The sequence below is a fragment of the Atractosteus spatula genome, chromosome 5, assembly GCF_055471065.1.
Source record: "Atractosteus spatula isolate fAtrSpa1 chromosome 5, fAtrSpa1.hap1, whole genome shotgun sequence".
Lineage (NCBI taxonomy): Eukaryota > Metazoa > Chordata > Actinopteri > Semionotiformes > Lepisosteidae > Atractosteus > Atractosteus spatula.
The window spans coordinates 65543575-65563863 of NC_142710.1; the positions used below are offsets into that span (position 1 = coordinate 65543575).

The following is a 20289-nucleotide window of genomic DNA, read 5'->3' on the forward strand; positions in this document are numbered from 1 at the left end:
CACCAGCACACGCCCTCCAGTATGACATCATGGAGGAGCGGCTGTTCCTTCAGGACATCTGCATGCAGCTCCTCCCCTGCTCCTGCTGACACCTGTCTCCGCAGGGCCTCTGCCTCCCTCTCTCTGTTACCCCTCGTACCTCTTTCCCTCCACACTGCTCCATCTCTTTCTGTCCTTCTGTCCCCTCTGTCTCTTTCTGCCCCCTTCCTCTCTTTATACCCCCCCACTCCTGTCTCTCTATCTTACTGCCCTCTCCTGTCTCTCTCTCCCTCCTCTCCTGTCTGTCTCACTATTTCTGCCCCTCTCCCATCTCTCTCTCTCTCTCTCTCGCCCCTCTCCCGTCTCTCTCTCCTTCTCTCTGCCCCTCTCCGGTCTCTCTCCCTCTCTCTGCCCCTCTCCTGTCCCTCTCTCCCTCTCTCTGTCCCTCTCCCGTCTCTCTCCCTCTCTCTGGTCTCTCTCCCTCTCTCTGCCCCTCTCCCGTCCCTCTCTCCCTCTCTCTGCCCCTCTCCTGTCTCTCTCTCCCTCTCTCTGCCCCTCCCCCAGCTATCCTCTGTTCTGGAAAGCCCCAGTTTCGGACTCTTTCACTTTCAGTAACTGACTAGCACACCCACACGGCCTGCTTCCTGTTTGTGGTGGAGCGCGCCCGCACACATACAGTACTGTACACACACTGTAAGCAGCCCACACAGGCACACAGGCGCACACTCCTCTCCTGCCCCTCACCCCCTCTCTCTGCCTCCCACTGCCCCCCTCCTGGTTCCCGGTCGTCCTGGGCTTGCCCGTTGCCATGGCGTAGGAGTGGGTACGGAACCCACAATCAGCTGGGTCGTCTCGGTAACAGCTGCATTATGGGTTCCGTTACCGACCCGCACGCTGACATCATCAGGATGTGTCTGAGCGGTGGTCTTCGGCCTGCCCGCAGCCAGCGGGGGCGCCATCATGTGACCTCAGCACCAGCCAGGGAGAAAGCAGGAGAGACCGCTAATGAGAAGAGCAGAAGTTACTACAAGCAGGTGACAAGAGGGGGCCGTAGTTCCCCAAGAGCTCCTGAGCCCAAAGACACTTCCACACAGCAGCAAGCCCGGATGGGACAGGAGTCTGTGTCCCGTCCTGGAGCTCTTGTGCTGGACAGCCCTGTCAGACGGCGAAGTCTAGGATTGGCGTGGTATCGGCTTTTCAGGTTGTGTTCTTGTGCTCTGCTCAGGTCTAATATAACCTTTAACCAAGATGGACAGACACAATCTCTTCGTGCTGCAGCAGGGCAATGAAAAACTTCTACCATTACAGTTTTCGATCCTTTTCCCTCTCTCTCCCTCTCCCTCCCAGTTCCACTCAAATCTGTTTTGATGTAATATGTCCAACACACTGCCAAAGCTTTCCACATGTAACATCCTCTGTCTCTTTCTCTCCCTCTGCCTCTGTCAGTTCACATTCAGAGAGAATCACTGGCGTGTCTGAGGAATCACACTGTTGCCAAAACAATAACAAAGCAACTACACGTATTTACAACAATACTATTTTCTGTGGTGTTATTATTAGTGTTAGAGAGGCGCGCTCTGTGTTCCTTAGGCTGTGACAGGTGATCACATACTGGGCTACAGCTGTATTGAAATTCAATGAGCTATACTGGCCTGTGTGATGAATGAATGTTGCCAAACTCTGTTCCTCCAATCCAAATCCAAAAAGCTTTACTGATGTGGACAACAAAACACAGTGTTTCTAAAGTAACAGCAATAAGCTCTCTCAGTCCTTGTCTCACTTGTCTCTCCTTCATTCTCTCTCTCTCAGTCTTTGTCTCTCGGCCTGTCTTTGTCACTCTGTCTCTCTCCCAGTCTGTCTCATTCAGAGGTGGACACGTGAAGGAAAGATAAAAACAAGGTAACAAGAGAAATGTGATTTCACGCCATGTTGCAGCAGAGAAAACACTTTCTAAATTTAAAGCGATACAAGAGTGACAGGACACCGTTTTAAAAATTCAGCCAACGAAGAAAGCAGATTGCTCGTTTGAGATGAGAAACGATTTTCCAGGCTGTTACGGATTCTATATTCTTCCCCATGAAGTACCTCAGGTTTCTGTGTTGCGGTGTGTACCCCGAACCCCCCCACTCAGACAAAAGAGCGAGGGGTCGTGGTACCCCAGCAGCGTGCCGAGCTGAGCCAGACCTGGCCGTGGCAGACTGCTCAGAGAGACGCCCCGGGGACAGCAGTTCTCGGATTGAAGGCAACTCACCGGCTCTGGGCACGCGGTGCGCCCGCTCCGTCAGCCCCTCCGCCGTCCGCCCGCTGTGCTGGAACCCAGCGAAGCCCCTGCCGTATTTATGAGCCCTGACTTCCTCTTGTCAGCCAGGCTGAGAGTCATTTTCACTTTCTTTTTCTCTGTAACTGGATCCTCTGTAACCTCTCTGGCTGCCCCTCCCTCCCTCGCTCCAACCCTCCTCCCTCTCTCCTCCACTTCTCTTGCTCTCTCACCTCTCCTGCCTCCACTTGTCCACCTCTGTCCCCTCAGTCCCCCTCTCTCCCCCTCTGTCCCAGCCAGCACCCTGCTCTCCTCCAGGGTCATGACCCCCAGGAGGTGCCCAGTACAGCACCAGTTTGCTCTCCCTCAAACAGGCCTACTCGCTATTCTAGAAAGCATATTTAATGGAAGTTATTCTTTGAAGTTCGGAAGGGATAACAGGACAAGTCAATCTCACACGGCTGTACCTGATCACCGTCGTTACAGAAATTAGCTCTACATATCAAACACAAACCCCTCCCTTCACACGCGTCTCCCCCAGCCCATCTCCTCCCTGCTGCTGCCCCTGGGTCACTCCCGAATGGGGTCCGAGCTCCTCGTCCTGCGGCCAGGAGGCTGCCCACTGACCAAGCAGGCTGAGCCAAACCTGTCCCCCCACATCCCTCCCCACATGCACAAAGCGCCCTGCTCTTGGATGTTGTCATCCCTGGTGAGATCAGCATTAGTGATCCTTTCCTTTCAAGTCACTCATTGAAGTGACCAGGTGCTCCCAGTCTCCAGATGGAGAACGGACATGTCCCTCTGCCACCTGAGCTGTGAGTTAAGCAGTACACTGAAAGGGCCGCAGGGGCCTATCCTGCCACGCAATGAGCGGAAGGCGAGGTACGCTCTGGGTGGCACGCCAGTCACTCACACCAGGGCCAGTTTTCCCAGAAGCCAATTAACCCACCAGCATGTCTTTGGGAAATGTGAGGTAACTGGAGCACCCGGAGGACACCCACACACACACACATACACACACATATATGGGGAGAACATGCAAACTCCACGCACACGGCACCCTAGGTTGGGAATCAAACCCAGGGCCCCAGGACTGCAATGCTGAACACTGCCCTCCCACCGTACCACCTGAAAATATGACTGATCCAGTTATTTTGATGTATAGGGAATCTGCCACATTGTGCTGGAGCACGCTTGGGTTCTCAGCAGCTGGGTGTGATTGAAAAGCATGCTCCTGTAGGTAGCAGATTGGGTTTGGGGGAGGGGTGCCGTATCAGTTATCAGCGCCCCCCCCCATTCCCCTTGGGAAGAGCAGATGACGTTGCTGGAATGAGGCTGGAAAGTCCCGTGGTTTCAGCAGTGGGATACTCACCTGGGAAATGTCGCTCAGAATCCCATGTCTGTCCGACCCATCCCGCTTTTCAGTTTCTCCGCCTGGCCTTTCAGGTTTCCCCGAAAATTCAGACGCAGAACCGCCGTGACTGAGGCCCCTGTGGACCAGCTGTTAGTCTCGGCCCAGTGATCCAGAACATCCATCGAGCTGCTTCTGCAACTGCCACCTGCGGCTTGGAGCCAGACTGCACAGGACCGGAGACAAGGTTCACCTTACACGTCGGGCAATTTTAACACTTTGAACTTGACATCCACACATTCTGATGACTCTTGCACATTGCATCCGTAGCAGAAGAGAAAATATGATGTCGTGATAATGTTGACTCCAGATCTGACCTCTGTCATGCACTATAATTCCCTGCTGTATTCGGGCAGCAGAAATCTAGGAGGCAGGTGGAAACTTCTTACAACTTGACAGTTATCAGCACTGCGGGGCAGTGTAACAGCCAGTGGTCAGTACTGTGAGACGGTCGCTCAGTGTAACAGCCAGTGGTCAGTACTGTGAGACGGTCACTCAGTGTAATAGCCAGTGGTCAGTACTGTGAGACGGTCACTCAGTGTAACAGCCAGTGGTCAGTACTGTGAGACGGTCACTCAGTATAACAGCCAGTGGTCAGTACTGTGAGACGGTCGCTCAGTGTAACAGCCAGTGGTCAGTACTGTGAGATGGTCACTCAGTGTAATGGGCAGTGGTCAGTACTGTGAGAGAGAGTCACTCAGTGTAATGGGCAGTGGTCAGTACAGTGAAAGAGAGTAAGTCACTGTGACTGTGAGAGAGTCACTCAGTGTAATAAACAGTGGTCAGTACAGTGAGACGGTCACTCAGTGTAATGGGCAGTGGTCAGTACTGTGAGAGAGAGTCACTCAGTGTAATGGGCAGTGGTCAGTACAGTGAAAGAGAGTAAGTCACTGTGACTGTGAGAGAGTCACTCAGTGTAATAAACAGTGGTCAGTACAGTGAGACGGTCACTCAGTGTAATGGGCAGTGGTCAGTACTGTGAGAGAGAGTCACTCAGTGTAATGGGCAGTGGTCAGTACAGTGAAAGAGAGTAAGTCACTGTGACTGTGAGAGAGTCACTCAGTGTAATAAACAGTGGTCAGTACAGTGAGACGGTCACTCAGTGTAATGGGCAGTGGTCAGTACTGTGAGAGAGAGTCACTCAGTATAACGGGCAGTGGTCAGTCTTTGAGAGGGTCACTCAATGTAATGGGCAGTGGTCAGTACTGTGAGAGAGAGTCACTCAGTGTAATGGGCAGTGGTCAGTACAGTGAGAGAGAGTAAGTCACTGTGACTGTGAGAGAGTCACTCAGTGTAATAAACAGTGGTCAGTACAGTGAGACGGTCACTCAGTGTAATGGGCAGTGGTCAGTACTGTGAGAGAGAGTCACTCAGTGTAATGGGCAGTGGTCAGTACTGTGAGAGAGAGTCACTCAGTGTAGCGGGCAGTGGTCAGTACTGTGAGAGTCAATCAGTGTACAGGACAGTGACCAGACCTAGGAAATTAATGGCCTGGGGTTCAGTCTATATGCCTGCGGTTCTGGGTGTCTGTCTGTGGTTCTGCTCTCTGTCTATGGTTCTGGATCTCTGTGGTTCTGCTGTCTGTCTGTAGTACATATTTCCTATGCTGTACAGATCTGAGTTTTACATATAGATAACATACCTGGATTTTATTGTCCTCTTTCAGCTATGTATAAGATACAGCACCAAACCCCGGTCTTTCAGCCTGAACGATTTCCGTTTTAATTGAGGTGAACTGGTTGAACTCCACCTCAGCAGCTGACGATTTCTAACGGACACATTGGGACTGCGGCACCTTCAGGATTGAAAGCATTTACTAATGGGAAAGGAGTCAACGACACAAATGATGCCCACCTGCCCCCACCCAGGCCAGCGCTGATCACGGCCCGAGGGAGAGGCTGAGCTTGGAAAGGCAAACTAGTGACGGAGGATCTGCACAATTCTGCAAGCGGAATATTGAGAGGGGCTCTCCTGATGTACCATCCTGCACGCCTCACCAGCTTCACCTAAACCTTCTCACAGCGGTCAGTACAGGACCCGCTGCCCCCCTCTGCCAGGACTCTGCTTTGTGCTGCAGCCTCACCAGCTCCGTGGCGCTGTGTGCCAGGCAGGCCATGTCTCTCTCTCCCTGTTCCCCTTGGCACCTTGCCACTCACTTCTGCTTTCGACAGAAGAGGGAAGAGAGACTGGAAGAGCCTGTTTACTCACACTGGTCAAGTGGGGCACACACCAACAGCTGCTCCAGGAACACTCCCACACCTACACTTACACCTCTTCACTGCGCACACTGACAAACTTACACCCCTGAACTGCGCACACTTGTGAACTTACACTTCTACACTGGGCACACTCGTGAACTTACACTTCTACACTGCACACACTCGTGAACTTACACCTCTTCACTGCGCACACTGACGAACTTACACCCCTGTACTGCGCACACTTGTGAACTTACACTTCTACACTGGGCACACTCGTGAACTTACACTTCTACACTGCACACACTCGTGAACTTACACCCCTATACTGCACACACTCGTGAACTTACACCTCTTCACTGCGCACACTGACGAACTTACACCCCTATACTGCACACACTCGTGAACTTACACCTCTTCACTGGGCACACTCATGAACTTACACCCCTATACTGTGCACACTCGTGAACTTACACTTCTACACTGCGCACACTCGTGAACTTAAACCTCTACACCTCTATATTTGTTTCATGTTCTTTTTGGTCTAGTTTAACTAACCGCTGTTAACTAATTCACCTGATATATACTAGATTAAAAGCAATTTGAGAAACTAGTCAGTCGTGTGCTTTTGCCTAATTCAAATGAGTAATTACTGTAAACATGTCTGACCGGTATTATTTTTAAGTAAAAATAAAGCTGTAGCAAAATTGTTTATCAGCTTTTAAACTGTATCTCCAGAAAAATATTCAAGGAGCAGTAAGATTATACGATATTGTTTCTTATAAAGCTTTTAAGCGAATGATGAGAAACCTGCAGTCTCAGTGAACAATGTCGTGATACACTTCTGTGGTATTTGCATTTCCTGACTTGGGGACATCACATGGGGCGTTATTGATAAGAGTGGTGGAGTTGATTATTGTCGTATTTACACGTACATTAGAATTCTTAATCGCGTTGATCTCTCGGGACACACACAGTACAACAGACAACACCACACAGTGTCGACAGTACAGTACAGACATAATAAATAGTAACACCAGGAACAATCAATATGTAGTAGTGAGAAAATAAACATGGTAGTGTAGATGTGTATGGAGTCAGAGGCCCTGCAGTGGGACAGAAGCTGAACATTAAGAACATTCGTGTTGGTAATTTTGCTATTAGTTTTAGAAAACGTTCCTTTAGGAAGAACTCCAGGTGGGGCTGCACATTGGTGGTGGTGGAGAGGAGTCCCCATTACCTGCAAAGCGCTATATAAGTGTAAGCAATTATTATTATTATTATTATTATTATTATTATTAACACAAACCACACAGCGATATTATTTAGGACGAGGCGATCTGTCTTCGGTGCTCAAAGGAGAGCCCGTATTATTTTAGCGAAGGCGAGTTCATTTTCGTGCCGGTAGGGGGCAGCACCAACCGCTTAACTTTAACGTCGACGCTCCTCCACCTTCCTATCGGCCCTCCGTCTCTTCCGCTGGCCCCCTGCACTGTGTGCCGCAGTAAATCTCCTCCCTCCGGCCTCCTCGGCTGTCGTGCGGTTCCGTGCTGGAGGAGGCATGGCGCTGGCGGGGTGCGTTCGGCTGCTGTCCCGCGGTTCGGCGCTCGGTCTTCGGCTTGGACGGGCGGCGCTGCCCGCTACCACAAGGTGAGACGCTCCTATCGCGGTGTGCGTCTGCGCTTGTGTAGTAACACTAAAAATGCGCTTTTCTAACCCTGTTTGACCTTCGTTTCGCGTCCTGTTACCGCTCACATTCGTTCTGCGCCTGGAGGGATCAGGTGAGCCTCCAGAAGGATTTCTAAGCTCCTGTGCGGGACAGACCTTGGTTATTGATTAGGTTGTTAAAGTTCTGAGTGAGTTCGGCTGAAATGTTCCCGGTATTGTAAAAGGATCTCATGCCGTAGGAGATCTCTTCATCGCTTTTGGGGATCAAAATCTGAAACGAGCTGCCCGAACGCGGATTTTGTTAAGCTGGAGGTCTGTGTGCAATTACAGTATAGAATTTTTTTTTTTAGTATTTTTGACTCCTGAATTTTGGCACGTTCTATTGGGTTATCAGACTTTCTCAGTATTATAACTGACGGCTTCTTTGTTCTTGTGCTGTTTCTCTCTCCCCTCTCATCTCTCCTTTCCATCACGCCTTCCTTTCTCTCTCTCCTCTCCCTCTGTTTTCTCCCCGTGTCTCTCAGCCCCCCCCTCAGCCGCTCTCACAGGTTGACCCCCAGCGATGATGAGCTGTACCAGCGGACCTCGGTGTCGGTTCTGCAAAAGGAAGGGGGTGCGGCTCTGATCCAGAGCTACAGCCCCCGGGGGTTCCTGGTGGACGGGAACCGAGTGCTCGGACCCTGTGCTCTGCTGCCCCCTGCCATCCTGCAGTGGAATGTCAGTGTCTGTAGGAAGAGTGTGTGTGTGTGAGAGTGTTTACTGAACCGCTCAGAGCGTGACTGTCTCTCTGCCTTCTTGTTTCTGCGTTTCTCCCCTGTTACTACCTCTCTCTCTGTCTCCCCCTGTAGGTGGGCAGTTACAAGGACATCTGTGAGGAGAGCCTGGCCCTGTTCCACCTGCTGGAGCCCAGGATAGGTGAGAGAGAGAGAGTACACTGTGTCGTACCTGTACAGTGTCTGTATCGCCCCTGTGTGGCAGTGCAGGAGAACAGCACCTCTGTGTAAGACCCTGTGTCCGTCACACTGCTGCAGTACCGTCTCTCTCTGGTCCCAGAGATCCTGGTCCTGGGGACAGGGGCCAGCGTGGAGCGACTCGACCCCCGGATTCTGGCGTTCATGAGGAGGAAGGGGATCGCGGTGGAGGTCCAGGACACGGTGAGGCGGGGTGGGCAGCTGCTGGACGCAGTTTGCAAAGGGGCTGCTGGGCATGGGGACACATGGCAGATGGGGAGTGTGGGGCATTGCAGTTGTTCTGAAGAAGAAGCTGCCATCTTACAAATCGCACTTGACCTGTTCTGCTCATCCGGACTAAACTGCTAATCCTAGATCCTGAGACAGCAGCCCTGTGGGAACTATAGTGTCTACAGTCAGTTACAGCAGGGGTTCGATGGGCATGTCTTCCCAGCAGCGCCATGCGAAACGGGGGTGATGGAACAGGCCAGACTGGGAGAGACTCAAGACTTCTTTTTGAAGAAGCAAGTCGCGAGACTTATTTTCGATGAGGACTCGTGCGACGATAAATGCGTATCGGGCTTGATCTCATCGGCCGAGGGCACAGGCGGAATCAGGATGCACAACGCCAGCCCCCGCAGGGTCTGCTCTCGGTGCCGTCCGCTGACCCTCACGCACATTCATCAATTTCCCTACAGGATTAATAAAGTATTATCTATCTATCTATCAGATCGCTGTTCTGCTTCTAGACAGGTGCATTTGGGGTTATTGAAATAGTGATGGGGACAAAGAGGAGACTCTGTTTGCTGTAATTAAGTGCAGGCCTTCATCAGGGCTTGTGATGAAGCTCCAGTCCATGAAAATACCTCTTTCTTTTACCCCACCTCATGCTTTCTACCCCCCCCCCCCCTCTCTCTCCAGCCCAACGCCTGCGCCACCTTCAACTTCCTGTGCAGTGAGGGGCGGATCGTGGCGGCCGGCTTGATCCCGCCTCCCACCGTCAGGACCGACACGGACTGAGGCCCGAGGGCGGGGGGGGGGGGGCTCCACACACACACAGGAAGTGATGCGGCCAGCGACGCCCAGGGGGACACGAGGAAGGTATCCGGGCGGGAGGGGCCTCTGACCGGCCCATCATGCCCCTGGGGCTGTCCTGCAGCTTGGGCTCAGCACAACCGCACGGACCTGTCCCGTCACGGAGCAGGATGGGGACTGTCGAAGTATTAAACTCCACTCAGTGTTCGACCAGGACTGTTAAAGCACTTCCGTCACTTGCAAGCAGACGAGCTGGAAGGATGAGCTGGCCCGTGGTTTGCTGTCTTTCTCGCGTGCGTGGGAGAACAGCCGTGCTTCAGATCCAGGAGAGGGCCTGTCTGTGTCTCTCCTTCCAAGTGTGCCGACATTCAGTTCCCTCACTCCCACAGGCATGGTGTCGCTGTGATCCTGCTTAACTCCGCCCACAAGGGTCTCTGTGTGTCAGAGTCTTGTGTCACTTGGTAGCTGTTTGCTGTGTGTTCAACAGGTGTATTTAATAAGCGCCAATAAAGTATCCCTTTCTCACAGGACCGGTGTGTTGACTACACAGGATGGCCTTCAGCTCCTGTGTCCTGGAGCAGTGTGGAGAGAGCTGCACAAAGTGGGTGTTTCTGCTGCAGCAGTAGTCACGCACTAGGGCCTGCCTGATCGTGTCACCCCCCACTGTGGGCCCGCCCATTACAGTGTCACTCCTACTAGCTGAGAAAAGGTTGAGTAAAGGTGTGTGCTGAAGCTGCTGGAAACTGTGAAAAGTACCTGACAGCAGAGGCCCTCTCAGTACTGACTGCAGAAACTGGATAAGTGAGTCCTAACAAGCAGACAAATGAAAGCAGACGTGGAGCTGCAGACTCATCGCTGCGGGTGTCTAGGCAAATGCACAGACCCAGCAGACAGGGGAAAGGCCTGGACGACACAGGGCCCAGAACAGGTGGGAGACAGCCTCTGCACCCTCGCTTGAAAATGTCCAAATGAACTGCAGACCAACAACAGGAGCTCGTGGAAAAATAGCAGGTTGGCAGATTTATTCAAGTCTGCCCTTTTAAAATACAGCAGTTGGCTGAAAACAGTGGCAGGAGTCTGGTACAGTAACAGAACTGCGGCCACCGCTACCGCAAGTGTCACACAAACACACGCCTGCATGCACATCACACGGCACCCACACGCGTGTGCAAACACACACACCCCGCTGAAAACAACCCCCTCTAACAGTCCCACTCCCTGCCACTCATCTCCCTTCCCGGTAACACACTCCCCTGCTCCGTGCACGCGATGGCCAGGAGCGGGCTGAAGGCTGGGCTGGAATATACTGGGAAGACTGGGAATATGCTGGGAAGACAGGGAGAGGAAACGAGGGATCAGTGGAAGCAGGAGAACTGTGCAAATCTCTCCTCCCAGACACACCCCCTTCTCTCCTCCTGCACTCCCACTGTGGTGCTCAGAACAGACGCTTCTCATAGCTGAAAGAGTGAGAGAGAGTGAGATCGTCAATAAACAACATCGCCCTCTGGTTCACCTGTAGAAGACACAGTTACCCCCAGACTGCAGACCCCAGAACCAACAGGATCCTCGGATGCACAAAATAAAAAAAAAATCCCCATTCGAGAAATAACAATTTGACTCTTTCAACAAAAAATCTTATTTATGCTGTAGAGTACAGAAATGAACCAGACTTTCAGTCCACGCTGTAGCCCTGACACTCCCCAGCCAATCAGAATGGCTGCAGCCCCGCCACTCCCCGGCCAATCAGAATGGCCGCAGCCCTGCCACTCCCCGGCCAATCAGAATGGCTGCAGCCCTGCTTCCCGCTGGCCAATCGGGACACCCCAAAGCTCTTCGAAAGTGACAGGTGAGAAAGATGGGCCTGGATGAACAGGACCAGAGAGGGATGCTCACCTGTGCAGGCTGTGTACGCCTCCTTCCACCTGGGCAGATGACGTCCTCTTTTCAAACTTCAGATCCCCCGAGTACATCATCGCTCTGGGACAGAGAAAGAGAAAGGAACAGAGGGTCACAGGGAGGGGCATTTATGACCGTGGCATGTGGGACCGGTTATTAAAAAGATACTAAGACAGTCCCTTTCTATGCTTTAAAATGTTTGTTTTACATGCGTGTCTCCCGTGTCTCTGAGAGGCCTGTGGTCTCAGACTGTCCTTGGTCTGTCCGGGCCAGTGTGTGTGGGTCTGTCCGTCCTCTGACCTGAGCTGGGTGAGACTCTTGGCTCCGATATCCTGGCAGGAGTGCTGGATACCGACCAGCAGGTAGGGGACGAACTTGTGGATGGAGCCCTTGTCCTGGATCGCCCCCGACACGCCCTGGGCCACCTTGATCTTATCGGACTCGCTGAGGGGAGAGGGAGAGGGAGAGGGAGAGGGAGTTCAGGCGAGAAGGAGAGAGCCGACCGTATCGAAAGAGAGAGACGGGGGAGAACGTGAAGGAGACAACGGTCCAGATGAAGGAGGGAGAGAGACAGTGTGGCTCGGTCCAGGGTGCGGCCGTATTAACGCCATTCAAGGAAATCACAGGGAGGCCCACAATTCCCAGCGGCTGGAGTCCGCTTCTGTGCGAGAGAGACGGACAGGAGATCGGACGGTCGGACAACGGGCCAGCCCCGAGCCGGGCCCGGGGCCGGGTCGGCACCTGAAGTAGCGGGTCTGCGAGCCCAGGTTCTTGTCCATGGCGTCCAGCGAGCCCATGCCGCGGTACTTCTTCAGCCGGATCCCGTCGGAGAAGAAGTACTCCCCCGGAGCCTCGGAGGTGGCGGCCAGCAGGGAGCCCATCATCACTGGGGGGGCCGGGGAGAGAGACTCGGGTTAGAGGAGAGCAGGCTTTGACGGAGGCTCAGGGGAGGGAGTGACCGACAGCAGACTGCACTCTAATCCCCATCCCCAGCAGGGGGCGCTCACCCTGCGGTCTGTGCAGGGCCTAATGCCCCAGTATAGTGACGGGGACACTACACTGTAAAAAGGCGCCGTCCCTCGGATGAGAAGTAAAAACGAGGTCCTGACTCTCTGTGGTCATTAAAAATCCCAGGGCGTTTATTGAAAAGAGTAGGGGTGTTACCGCAGTGTCCTGGCCAAATTTCCCCCCTGGCCTTTACCAGTCATGATCTCCTAATAATCCCCATCTCTGAACTGGCTTCATCACTCTGCTCTCCTCCCCACTGAGAGCTGGTGTGTGGGGAGCGGACTGGAGCATCGTCCAGGTGGGGCTGCACACTGGTGGTGTTAGTGGGATTCCCCCTGACCTGTAAAGCACTTTGAGTGGAGAGTCCAGACAAGCGCTGTACGAGTGTCAGGATAATTACTCAAGTGCTGGAAGAGTAAATTCAGGACGCTGGTGCTTAGCAGAGCGCAGACTCGGCGGACTCCAGCGTCCACGCGCGCACTGGGCGTACGCACCTGTGGACGCTCCGAGGGCCAGCGCCTTGGCGATGTGGCCGACCGTCTGGATCCCGCCGTCCGCGATGACCGGCACCCCGAACCGCCGGGCGTACTCCGACACCTTGTAGACCGCCGTGGCCTGGGGGCGGCCACACGCCAGCACTGGGCAAGACACAGCAGGAGAGTCAGGGGGCGAGAGGAGGAGCGGTGGACAGTCAGGTCAGCGGTGTCCAGTAGGGAGAGGCAGAGGGGTGGACAGTCAGGTCAGCAGTGTCCAGTAGGGAGAGGCAGAGGGGGGGGGACCGCCAGTAGGGGAGGAGAGGTGAACAGACGGGTCAGCGGGCTGGTGAGCAGTGTCCATCACTGTGACTGCAGGGGTCAGTGTGTTATTGTGACGGACACGTCGGGGGGGGCATGCCTGTTAGTGACTGACCAGGCAGATGTAGGGTGAGAGTCCGGCACAACGCAACCTGTGTGGGAGAGACGTGTCCCCCCCAGCTGGATGGTGTGGCGAAGCTGGTGAGGAAGGCGGGTACCAACTACAGACTAACTAAGGAAGCTAAGGGGAGGGACAGGAATGACTTGAGAGCTGAAGATCACATTCTCCTGATATTACTTGCAGCTTTATTGGCCGAAGCCTTTAAACAGGGCAATATGTTGAATAAAGAGGAAGAGGACGTCTGTAGAAGGGTTACACAGTGCAGCACACGCCAATTAGAGTACCTGACTGGACAGTGAGAGGGACAGAGACCGACAGCACTGGACAAACACAGTTAGTGGTGGTGGGGGGGGGGGGGTTGTGAGAATTTAGGTGAGCAGGGAGGGCACCCCTTAAATCTCAGAGCTCCGTGCTTACTCCCAGTTTTCAGTGCGTTGAAATAAGAGCATCTGCTCATCAGACCTACACTTGCCTACAGAATATACCATAATACATTAAGTTTTTTTTTTAAAAAAAACCTCAAGTACAGTGGGAAACAGTAAAAGTAAAACTAATCAATAAATCTAAAAACCAGAAAGGCAAGGAACACATTAGGAGTACAGAACAAGGCCTTTTTTACAGAGCAGAATGAAAGAATGAAATGTCCATTAAGCAGAAAACAAAGGGCATCGAGGGACACACCGGGCCATCTCCTACCTTAATGATTTAATTAAACCAATTAAGAGGATCAGCAGCGTTCATCAGGATTTAATCAGGTGCTAATTGAAAGGTGCCTGTTAACACCTGCAGGAACTCTGTGCTCTGGGGCAAAGGGTGCCCGCCCCTGATGGAGCAGCGCGGCCAGCGATTGGCTGGTTCCGTGAAAGAAAGGGCCAATGAGGGACAGGTTAGTTAGGGATGGGGGGCGTTGCACATGGTGTGACTGGCAGATTAGTGGTACTGACAAGCATCCAAAACCTCAAAACCCCAGGCCAGCGTCTACTTCTACAAAAAAAAATACAGCCATGAACCAATCAGTGCAGCAGGCTGGGGACAGTGCAAGAGCCGGGCCAATCAGGGCACTGCCAGAGGTGGGGAGCAGGAGGGACTTACTGGAGTATCCCGATACGGAGGATGGGGTTTTGGGGCTGTGGAGCTTTATATCAGGAGGGACACACGGGGGCGCTAGAGAGAGAGAGAGACAGAGACGTACAGTGAGAGAGAGGAGGAAAGGGGCAGAGAGTGAAGACAGACAGAGAGAACGGGGCTGAAAGCAGCTGGGTTCTGACTAGTCAACACAAATAAAGAGGACAAACGGTAGATTTCTTGGAAGGATCTCCTTGGTGAGGGAAGGTGGTCAAAGCTAAAGTCTGGGTTGCCCTCGAACCTGATTGGTGGACTGCGGGAACGGAGGTCCCCGATTGGTGGACTGCGGGAACGGAGGTCCCCGATTGGTGGGATATTGAAGACTGCCTGGGAGGGAGCTGCTGGCAGGTGGACTCCCATTGGCCAAGAGCAGCAGACCCGGGGGGCCCTGATTGGTGGGGGGGTGGGGGGCAAGGGTCGGAGGCTCCCGATTGGTCCGGACCGACTCACCTTCCTGCGTGATGCAGATGGAGCCGCTGCCCATCCCCACCCTCAGGGCATCAACCCCCGCGTCAATCAGATTCTTCGCCTGGGCGGCTGTCACCACTGAGAGCGAGGAGGAGGAGGAGGAGGAGGAGGAGGAGAAAGAGAGAGGGGGTGAGTCCCAGCTGTTGTTGGAAACTGGGAGGAACTGGGGTTGGTGGGACTCCTGTTATTGGGGTGCCAGGCAGCTACTGACGAAAGGTGACCAACAAGAGTGATGATGAACTTGTGTTACGACTGGTAACTGAAGTGCAAAACAAATGGAAATGCTTTCTGATGGACGTAGAGGAGGGACAGCGACTCTGTGGCCCTTCAGAGAGGGAGAGAGACGGGGTTCGTCGGGGTAGTGGGGCAGAAGCACTGACCGTTGCCCCCGATGACCTGCAGCTGGGGGTATTTCTCCTTGATGTACTTGATCATGTTGATCTGGAAGATGGAGTTCCCCTGCGAGGAGTCCTGCGGGCACGACACAAACACACGAACGCATGAGACGCGCCCCCTGTGTGTGTGTGTGTGTGTCTGTCCGTCTCGCCCCCGAACCCCCCTGCCCCCTGCTCCTCACCAGCACGACCACGTCCACCCCCGCCTGCGCCAGCAGGTCCAGCCGGTAGCGGTCGTCCGCGTGCGTGCCGATGGCCGCGCCGCACAGGAGCTGCTTGCGGCTGTCCTTCGCCGCCAGCGGGAAGTCGCGGTTCTTCTTGAGGTCGGTGCGCGCGATGATGGCCACCAGGTTGTCCTCCTCGTCGACGATGGGCAGCTTCCCTGGGGGTGGGGGAGAGGGGGGAGCCATGAGCAGTAGCACCCCATTTCCCATTGTCACCCTGCGCCCTCTTTCCCCACTTTTACCCCTTGAACAGCAGTACCCCTTTCCCATTCTCACCCCACCAACACACAGCAGCGCCTCACGTCCCACTGTCGCCCCGACTACACTCAGCAGCACCCCCTTTCCCCACTGTTACCCATTCTGCAGCAGCACCCCACTTCCCGGTGACCCACCTTTCTTGCTCCGCTGCAGTATCTCGTTGGCCTCCTTCAGGGTCACGCCAGCCGGCGCCACGACCAGGTCCTCGCGCTTCGTCATCACCTGGACAGAGAGCGACAGAACGGGATGCCAGCTGATGAAATAGCGCCTCAGCCCCCTCCTGTATCCCAAAGAACCCCCCCTGTACCCCATCCCCCCGCCATCACAGAAACCCTCTGCAAAGTCAACCACCTCTCCCCCAGGTGCCCGGTAACCCCGCCCACACACAACAGACCACACCCCTTACCACCACCACCCCGCCCACACAGGACTGACCCCGCCCCCCTCACCAACCCCAGACGCGACTGGCCCCGCCCACCTCGCTGAGCGGCAGGCTGTGCTCCTCCTCCTTCAGGAAGTCGATGTCGCGGGAGGAGATGATGCCGACCAGCCGCCCGCCCATGCGCCCGCTCTCCGTGATGGGGATCCCGCAGAAGCCGTGGCGCGCCTTCGCCTCGAACACGTCGAGCACGCGCTCCCTCGGGCTCATGACCACGGGGTCCGTGATGAACCCCTGCTCGTACCGCTGCAGCCAGGCGAGGGGAGGGAGGGAGGGAGGGGAGGGCTCTATTAGGCAGGATGCGTCTAGACAGCAGCAAGCACAAGGGCACTCCAGACCCTCTGCTAGCTACAGGAAAGACCTATCATCTATATAAGGCCCAGATTGCAATAAGGGACCAGTAAGGAGGAGGTGGCTCTAAAAGGCCACAGAAGAGCCAGCTGTAGGGATATATACAGCGTATGGAGCAATACAGGTCACATACAGGCTGGGGTGGAGCCAGCTGTAGGGATATATACAGCGTATAGAGCAACATAAATCATATAGACGCTCTAGAGGAGCCACATATAGAGATTATATACAGTGTATAGAGCAATACAGGTCATATAGAGGCTTAGAAGAGCCAGCTACAGGGATATATACAGCGTATAGAGCAATACAGGTCTTGTAGAAGCTATGGAGGAGGCAGGTATAGGAGAGAGAGCTCTACAGGTGACACAGAGCAGTTCCTGCTGCAGCTCCTGGCGCACGGGCTGGGACAGAGCGTGGCGTTAGGAGGTTCGAAACCTGAGCTCCTGGGAACGTCTGTGACACGAACGCCCCGCTGGGGGGCAGGACAGCCCCAGCCGGACAGACAGGGCCTCACCTTGACCTTGCGAACCTCGTTGGCCTGGAACTCCGGGGTGCAGTTGTGGTGGATGAAGCCAATCCCTCCCGTGAGCTGAGGGAAGGGCAAGACAGTTTTAAAATTATTATTTATTTTTTTTTACCAACACCAAGGTATTTAAAGGTCAGCCTTATACGAACACACACCCCTCCCTCTCTCCCCTGTCTTGAATCCACCCTTTATCGGACGTAGGAAGGGTGGTCAGGTTGTGACCACACTGCTGTAATGAAACACCCCCACACAAGCCCATGTGACTATATATACACACTCCCCGCCCCCCCCGTCCTCACTCACTGCCATGGCGATGGCCATTCCGGACTCGGTAACAGTATCCATGGGCGACGACACCAGCGGAGTCTTCATGGTGATCTGCTTGGTGAGGGCCGACGTCAGGTCCTGCGTGCACACACACACACAGGGCATTGATGCACAGACAGGCACAGCCTTCTCTCCCCCAGACCACGCAGACTGAAGCAGGTTTAACACGCCTGGGGGAGCTGGCTGGCTCACTCTTCTTTAAGAGAACGTCTGAACTGCGGCTTGCTGGCCAGCACAACCGTTGAGCAAACCTTACAAACGGCGCCTTTCACAGGCGAGCACTGTCCTGAGCCGTGGGCTGCAGCACTGCCCAACGGCTGGCGGCTGGCAGTTAGCACGACATCATCCTCATGTTTTCACTCGCCCACCCTCAAAACATCAACAGTCGGCAAAACATCATCTTGGCTGCTCTCAATACCCAGCCACGACACTCCTGCAACGAGGAGATCGCACGCCTATCTCGCCGCACGGTCTCGGCGCTCAGCCATGCCAGCGCAAAACCCGCGACGAAAACTATTCCTGGTGCTTTGGTAGAACGCATCACCGAGCACCTGGGTCACTGCAACAGACTGTTAATGGAACCCCACAGCACTCCACTCTGACTCCGCTCCAGAATTTCACGACAGCCAGCTCCTTCACGATGTCAAATAACAGGCCAGCTGACCACTATAGCAACCAAGCAGCTGCCCGTAGCAGGATTCGGGACTGGAAGGACCAGGCTGGCCGAGCGCTACGGCAGGGTGCTGCGAGTCTGTTAGTCTAGCAGCCACAGCTGAGCCCCAGCGAAAACAAACCTGTTTAAACCTTCACCGGATAGCAACCACTTACCACTTGGTCGGCGGTGAAGTCGATGTAGCCAGGAAGGATGAGGATGTCGCTGTGAGAGAGGGGAGAGAGATGGAGGTACTGTATACAGTAGGTTTATGTGGGTGCAGTATATGCATATGGACTGGATATGGAGATCCTGCATACAGAGCGGCAGTCAGAATCCGATCTGCTCCGGGTTTCAGCTGCTGTCACCGGTACCGGGTGGAGCGACAGCACCTTCCTGCCTCGCCTGTCGGAATCGGGACCGGCGGTACCGGTGGAACCTGGGACGGCTCACACACTGCAGCCTGAAGAGCTTGTGCGCTCCCCCCCCCTTCACCTCGCTGCACCGGCAGCAGCGTAACCCGCACAGGCTACTGCCTGGCGCGAACTTCACTGTACTCGTGTGCCACGCTAGCGTAACTGTGACACATTCTCGACAGCGACGACCCGGTTCGCTCCCGCGTTACAGCAGAGCGCGTACTGCAGCCATCCGAGTGAAGTACCCAGAAGTGCGGGACCGCCCCCTCCCACACACACACACCTGCCCGACAGGTAACGCTACTTCATGCTACTTCAATGCACCGGCCATTTCAACAGAGGAACAGCAGCAGCACGGGCCGCCTCGCTTGTTTTGTGGCCTGCTGAAACCTGCTCCTTCTGCAGCTACTGTCAACAGGCACGGCTGCGGCTGCAGCCGGGAACAGCTCCCCCGCCCCTGTCTACGACTCTCACTACAGCAATAACGACGTGCGCACCGCTGGCGAGATGCAAACTAATGAGCGCGCACGCAGCGCCCCTTCGGCAGACCCGGCCGGCACCCTGCGGATCCCCTACTTGTAGGTCAGCCCGTCGCCGCCGCTGAAGAGCTGCTGTCCGGTCAGCCCGTCCTCCGGGACGTACCCGGTGCCCCCGCTGATGAGGTAGTCCGCCATCTGGTCGCGGAGGTAATAAACACAACTGATGGAAACAGCTGGGACTGCCCTAGCCCGGACCTTAGCGGGGGGCGCTCTGATGTCCACCGGTCACAAAATAAAAATCACAGTCTGTCCGTCTCCGGCTCGGTATGAGTCTGCCCCGAGTCGATATTTCAGAACCTTCCAGGCTTTGTCCCAGATCGTCTGCGTCCGTCTGTTTTTCTGTCAGTTTCTCCGCTACTTTCACCTTTCCGACACGTGTTTCCCGAAAGGCCAACCTCGCTGCTTCCGCCGCTATTTATAAACACTGCAGGAACCCACGAGCCCTGGCGTCACTTCCGCTGAGTTCGGTTGCCTTAGCGGGATTCGCTTTAGGCCACGCCCCCTAGGTGGGCGGGAAGGAAGGAGGCTTCAGGCACTTGTGATTGGACACAGCGACTGTGACCCCGCCTCTCACTCGGCGGGCAGGGAAGCGTGTGTAAGTAGGCGGGGTCAAGACGGCAGAGAGAGCGGACAGGGGCCGGATGGGATTTTCGCTGAAAAAGCCCCGTAAATCAAAGTCCAGCAAATCACAGCACAAGCTCTGCAACTCTACCTCACCGACTGGAATGCCACCAGGCTCTAAAAATACAATACACCCTGTCCAACTATCGGACCAGGTTCTAAAAGAACGAAGACAGGCATGAGACACGATCAAATACATAAGGAACATAGAAGTGACCACAGCATTGAAACTGGACACGGGCAGACCTGGCTGCCCAGAGAGGACAGGCTCAGTGACCACAGCCTGGCCACAGAAACTGGACACAGGCAGACCTGGCCTGTCCAGAGAGGACAGGCTCAGAGACCACGGTCTGCCCTTAGAAACTGGACACAGGCAGACCTGGCTGTCCAGAGAGGACAGGCTCAGTGCCCACAGCCTGGCCAGAAAAAAACCAATTTGATCTCCCCAAGTTCAGACTGTTTGTAAATGTCATGCTTATTGTAACTGCTTTGACAACACTATAATCAAACTTTTATATATCATATATTTGCTATAGATACAGCTATAGAATCAAACAGCATCATTTAATAGAGGAGCATCTTTTAACACAGCACAGCATCTTTTAATAGAAAATAATTGAATGCGTTAGGA

At 54.4% G+C, this 20289-nt stretch overlaps 2 protein-coding genes across 4 annotated transcripts; one reads left to right on the plus strand and one right to left on the minus strand.

The window, feature by feature from the left end:
• The first annotated feature begins 7306 nt into the window (after nt 1-7306).
• On the plus strand, nt 7307-10025 carry ndufaf3 (NADH:ubiquinone oxidoreductase complex assembly factor). Its single transcript, XM_088917964.1, has 5 exons — nt 7307-7495; nt 8038-8230; nt 8362-8428; nt 8567-8667; nt 9385-10025. The coding sequence occupies exons 1-5, from the start codon at nt 7407-7409 to the stop codon at nt 9481-9483; spliced, it is 549 nt and encodes a 182-aa protein (XP_088774090.1). The 5' UTR covers nt 7307-7406; the 3' UTR covers nt 9484-10025.
• A 467-nt stretch (nt 10026-10492) lies between these two features.
• On the minus strand, nt 10493-19498 carry impdh2 (IMP (inosine 5'-monophosphate) dehydrogenase 2). Of its 3 annotated transcripts, none has more exons than XM_088917961.1 (15): nt 19075-19441; nt 18259-18307; nt 17407-17508; nt 17092-17166; nt 16266-16472; nt 15922-16009; nt 15488-15687; nt 15291-15381; nt 14893-14988; nt 14410-14481; nt 12897-13040; nt 12136-12280; nt 11695-11838; nt 11392-11475; nt 10493-10955 (listed from the first exon to the last, which is right to left on the minus strand). In XM_088917961.1, exons 1-15 carry the CDS (start codon nt 19170-19172, stop codon nt 10934-10936), a joined length of 1617 nt encoding a protein of 538 aa, XP_088774087.1. In that variant the 5' UTR covers nt 19173-19441; the 3' UTR covers nt 10493-10933. The 3 variants fall into 3 exon arrangements, with proteins under 3 accessions (XP_088774087.1, XP_088774088.1, XP_088774089.1); XM_088917963.1 differs by having other exon boundaries at nt 10555-10824; XM_088917962.1 differs by lacking the exon at nt 14410-14481 and having other exon boundaries at nt 19075-19498.
• Nucleotides 19499-20289: the final 791 nt, after the last annotated feature.

Excerpts from the sequence above, each read along its gene's own strand:
- impdh2 (XM_088917963.1), bottom strand. The coding sequence starts at position 19,172 with ATGGCGGACTACCTCATCAGCGGGGGCACCGGGTACGTCCCGGAGGAC. Across the intron at positions 18,308-19,074 it reads GGCGACGGGCTGACCTACAA|CGACATCCTCATCCTTCCTG; the intron begins GTAGGGGATCCG and ends CCTCTCTCACAG. Across the intron at positions 17,509-18,258 it reads ACTTCACCGCCGACCAAGTG|GACCTGACGTCGGCCCTCAC; the intron begins GTAAGTGGTTGC and ends GTGTGCACGCAG.
- ndufaf3 (XM_088917964.1), top strand. The coding sequence starts at position 7,407 with ATGGCGCTGGCGGGGTGCGTTCGGCTGCTGTCCCGCGGTTCGGCGCTC. Across the intron at positions 8,231-8,361 it reads CTGCCATCCTGCAGTGGAAT|GTGGGCAGTTACAAGGACAT; the intron begins GTCAGTGTCTGT and ends CTCCCCCTGTAG. Across the intron at positions 8,429-8,566 it reads CCTGCTGGAGCCCAGGATAG|AGATCCTGGTCCTGGGGACA; the intron begins GTGAGAGAGAGA and ends CTCTGGTCCCAG.